We start from the raw sequence: 4,710 nt of genomic DNA on the forward strand, positions 1-4,710 counted from the left end.
ATATATAATAATAATAAATAGAGCGGAGGTGCACGATGCGATCGAGCATGTGATGCGAGCATGCAATGCCACGTGCGAAATCATTACGCGAAATTATTTTGAGAAAAAATGAACCATGCAGAGCGGCAGTGAGAGGCGAACGGAGTGACGGAACAATGGCGGCAAACGGAAGCAGGAAGGATGTGGAAAAAAACAGGGTAGCACGAGTTAGTCAAGAGTTAGTTCAAGACGATCAAGACAATATTAGAGTGTTAATATACTTACAAATTATGGACACATACAGACATATAGACATTCAAAGCGCTGCTATGCTGCAAGAAAAACGCCTGCAAATCGAAATGTTAGAGGTTACCATTCTGTACACCTAAGTCATCTTCCACAAGTCCTCACTAAACCATGCACTTATGTCTGTACAATACATCTGCCAGTAAAAGCAAACGTTATTGATGCTACTGTTTTTAACCAAGATTCCGTGGACTAAATTTTATTGGCATAATTTAATATATAACAACCTAATTTGTTTAATTTACATTTCCTCTCTAATACGAGCACTTAAATTAATCGATACTTAAAATGGATTGAGAGGACAACATCTATTGTATTTCCATCATGTAGATTGTTATTGCTACAGTCGATAACCTATGAGCAAATCTTAAACAGTATCAGTAGATATTCTCTATAGACTATGATATTTCTTAATGTGCATCGGTAACTGGCTGGCAGATGTATCCCGCAAGTGCATGCGATTAGTATTCGCAAGACGCTACGGGTCCTGAAACGCAAAATCTCAATGCGGTTTAGTAGTTCTGCTACTGCATGACATGATGCTTATAGAGTGAAGATCGGTACCTCTTTCCTCGGCGCCCGGCGCCCTGCAAGCAAACAAAATTTTTAACGATGAAACAGCAAATTATCTACTATTGCTGAGACAAATAATTCGCACATCACACACGAGGACGTGGACAACAGAATAGCGCAAGAATATAGAGAATATTATACTATGTATAGTTTATATCAATACGTTTCAATCGATATTTATGCACCATTAGCTAGTTTTGTGCTATAACAACTATCTCTTATATACAACACGACTTATACTAAACCCACAATACACAAGCACAATACAACACAGTGCAGTGCAAGCATTTTGAAACGAAAAACAGCAATTAAAAATAGAGAGAGTAAAACTATACCCACTGGACCACCACTTAAAGAAAGCATGTCCTTCCTTATCAGCACTCACGGACCGGTATTCTGCGCCCCCTTACTGGACGGATTGGCTCTTTGTATTTTTTTACGCAGGAAATAGACGGGATCAAGTGTATTAAACGTTTATTATTGTGAGTTATGAAGGTAAGTTCTATATGCTTGGAATTGAATCGAATTAGGTCAAAGGTTACTGGGCCTTTAGGCTTTAGAGTGGTGCAATTCAGGACACACCTCCTTCAATAGTCATACTCTGCATAAGCTACTCAGCTGCTCAGATCCAATGTGCACGATATTGCTATTCTGGGAACATGTTTTTCAACAACACTGAAAACCTAAGGTGGGTAATATTAGCTGCTAAGTCATTGACTCTTTTAGAATGGCAACAACCCTTTCGGATTTTAGGCATATAATAATTAACATGCTTCTAACACAACAAAACCTAACCAAAACCAACAAATAACACCGATTACAACCATTTCTGCAGGGTCTGAAGGTTGGACCCCTAGCCGCTCCGCTCCCACAGCTTAATCACTTAGCATCACGCTATCGATCGACTCCCGTTTATTTAGAATGAAATATTTGATTACACACTTGGCTGCAGTCTGTGCTGCAAAGGTATTTCAATTAATAATCTGCTTTATGTTAAATAATGCATGTGGTGCGGAACGTTATTGTCTATAGTCTATACAGTGTGTGTGCATGTGCGTGTGTGTGTGCGTGCGTGTGCGTGCGTGCGTGCGTGTGTGAACCTACCTGATGAAGTCAAATTTCTTCCGATTTTTGTTCGCGAGCAGAAGAACTGGGAGGAGCTGCATCATCAGTACCAGGGTCTCTCGGTGGTCACCGACACGGCACCGAAGAAGAACAGGAAGGAGAGGATGGAGGCAGAGATGAAACAGCTGGAGCGAGACATAGAGACGATCGAGAAGTACAAGGTGATCAACGTGCACGTGGGAGAAGAAGCTAGACGCGCGGACGCGGGCCTGTGAACGCGCGACTACGCTCGAACCGAAAGAATCGTACAGCTTCCTATGTCGCAGTAGCTTCCCCGTGTGCAGCGTACCTAGTCGATGCTGTGTGGGGATAACTGGTGCGAGACGGATCGATGAATCACATCGATCCTTGTATGTATATATAATGCATTAATATCCCACCTGGTTATGTACTGCATTGAGCATAAGTGTAATTAATAGTTAATTGTAATTAATTAATTTTAATTAATTGTAATAAATAATTAGAGGAGATACAAATTAATTGGCTTCACATTAGTTTCGAGGAATTTGTAGCACCTGTTTCGGTGTACTAGCAGTTACTTATATAGATGAGCAAGTTTGGGAAGGGAGGGGTGGGGGGAGGGTGCCCTGTCTTACAGCTGCTGCATTAACTACACTAGGTGCTAGCGTGCTTATTCCAGAAGATTCAATTCAAAAACTCGAAAAATGAGCAAATATATTAATAGACAACGTTATGATGATTGCAGAAAATAAATCACTGAAGTGTCAAGTAAATAACTATGCATTTGGTCTTGAGATTGACGTTGGTCTTGCGGTTTTCGCTCGTTACATGGATAAAACATTGTAAAAAATCGAAAGCCAATGAAGATACACCACACCGACCACCATAATATCCAAACAAAAATTCTAGTGACTAAGTTAAATAATAATAATTGAAGCATTTTTTATTAATTATGGTTAATAATCTCCATGCCAGATTGTGTGTACCCCATAGAAATACAATTTTAATAAACAATACCAAGTTTACACTCTTTCACCTAAAATGGAAAGATACAATTAGAGCAGTTCCTGCACATTGTTGCTTGATTGAGCAAAATAAAGTTGTATCTCGTACTATGCAAAGATTTCACTGTAACCCACTTAAATTTCCATTAATTACAATGGCATCAATCACTCATTCGAATAGAAAGTATTCCATCACTAATCTTTTTCACATCAAAACAATAATAGTACTATAATATATACATGCAATTAGCTACATGCACCCGTTCTAAACCGTTGCCACGCATTTTTTCAACTTTGAAACGGCAAAAACTTCGTAATAATAGGTGAAACAAAACCGTCTGTACTGCGATAAATATACACGTAGCTTCAGAACTTGACAACCGTTATCACTTCCTTGCATAAATGAGAGCACTATTTATATTTCTGGCCCCATACCACACCACGGCATTCACCTACACACATTTATATATACATATAGGTAAGCCAAGGTGTTTTTCTCATTTTTATAAAACATTGCCAGCATGCAGCATGCAGCCCTCAGTATTAAATATAGTATACAATGCTAGCTGGTACACACCGCACGCTTTGCTATATAGCATATATCAGTAGGCTATGTTAATGTTTTGGTACTAACGCAATTAAAGCAATTGTACCCTGAAACGTGGCTAGGAGGGAAAACAAGTGGGTTTACCTACTTTGTAAAAGCATAACCTAGAGAGTGAAACATCAACGATGGAATGCACTTTGCAAGTAGACAATTACGATGTCACCTTGCAATACCATGTCTTGAGTGTGTGTGTGCTCCACACCGACTGAACAGTGTTTGTGGGGGAAACTGTAAAGTGGGTGTGGCCGCACAACGCGGCACAAGCTTGTGTATTTCCAGTAAGAGCAATACATAAGATATAACCGGTAACCACAATACGCATGCAACGGCTACCTAACCTCGTCTACCTAGCATCGTAGGAAACAAGATCCATTCATCACCTAATATCACAACCAACAGTTCCATCTCGCATAATTAAAGGATAAACGCTACACGCATGGTTGGAGACTAAACCGCTACTACTACTAACAATGCAGCAGGAAAACTAACTTACCTAATTAAAGATGGCTGACGCAATGACAACTGCGAATGAATGACACGATGGAAACCACAAAGTTTACGGGATGTTGGTCATATATGATTATGATAATTATATATATATTCTCACAGCATATCATATAGTATATAAATATATATATATATATATTATAATTGTGAATAGAACGAGCGTGACTTGCGTTTCGGGGAATCTGTGGTCGACCACCGATGTGACAGTCTGGAGAGGCCACGCCACTTGCTGGTGACGCGCGTACTCGCTCATATAATGTGTTCCTACTCAGGGACACGTGTGTTCGTTTTTCTGTCGTAGCTTTGTTCTACTGGATGAGGAAAAGGAGGTAGGCACGTCTCTTGCTGTTGGCGTAGGCTTGGCAAGATGGTCACGGGGCAGTGGGTCGAGGCCTGGGGGTGGGCAGTGGGCGGCGGGAAGCGTCGTTGAAATTTTTAAATTGTCATTGAATTTTGATTTTTTTAATTTGAAATTTGTCATTAAAAGGTTTTTTAATCGATTGCTATGTACACGCGGCAATACCTCCGCGCCCGGGGCTGTAGTATTTATTCTAGAATCGAAACTCGTAAAGGGAATTTTCGAATCGATCATGGGTGTTTCGACCCTCGATACGTCCCCTCCCCTCCCGGGACTGTAGTTGCACCGCA

General features: G+C 40.3%; 1 protein-coding gene across 1 annotated transcript in view; it reads right to left on the minus strand.

The window, feature by feature from the left end:
- Window positions 1–255: 255 nt before the first annotated feature.
- LOC106820776 (dystonin-like) overlaps window positions 256–4,710 on the minus strand; it is a 36,581-nt gene continuing 32,126 nt past the window's right edge. Inside the window, exon 29 of the mRNA XM_014825347.1 lies at window positions 256–872. Within this exon, the coding sequence (XP_014680833.1) occupies window positions 829–872 (44 nt within the window). The 3' untranslated portion in view covers window positions 256–828. The remainder of the gene's footprint in view (window positions 873–4,710) is intronic.

Source organism: Priapulus caudatus, unplaced genomic scaffold (genome assembly GCF_000485595.1).
Source record: "Priapulus caudatus unplaced genomic scaffold, Priapulus_caudatus-5.0.1 Scaffold47, whole genome shotgun sequence".
In the NCBI taxonomy this organism is placed as follows: domain Eukaryota; kingdom Metazoa; phylum Priapulida; class Priapulimorpha; order Priapulimorphida; family Priapulidae; genus Priapulus; species Priapulus caudatus.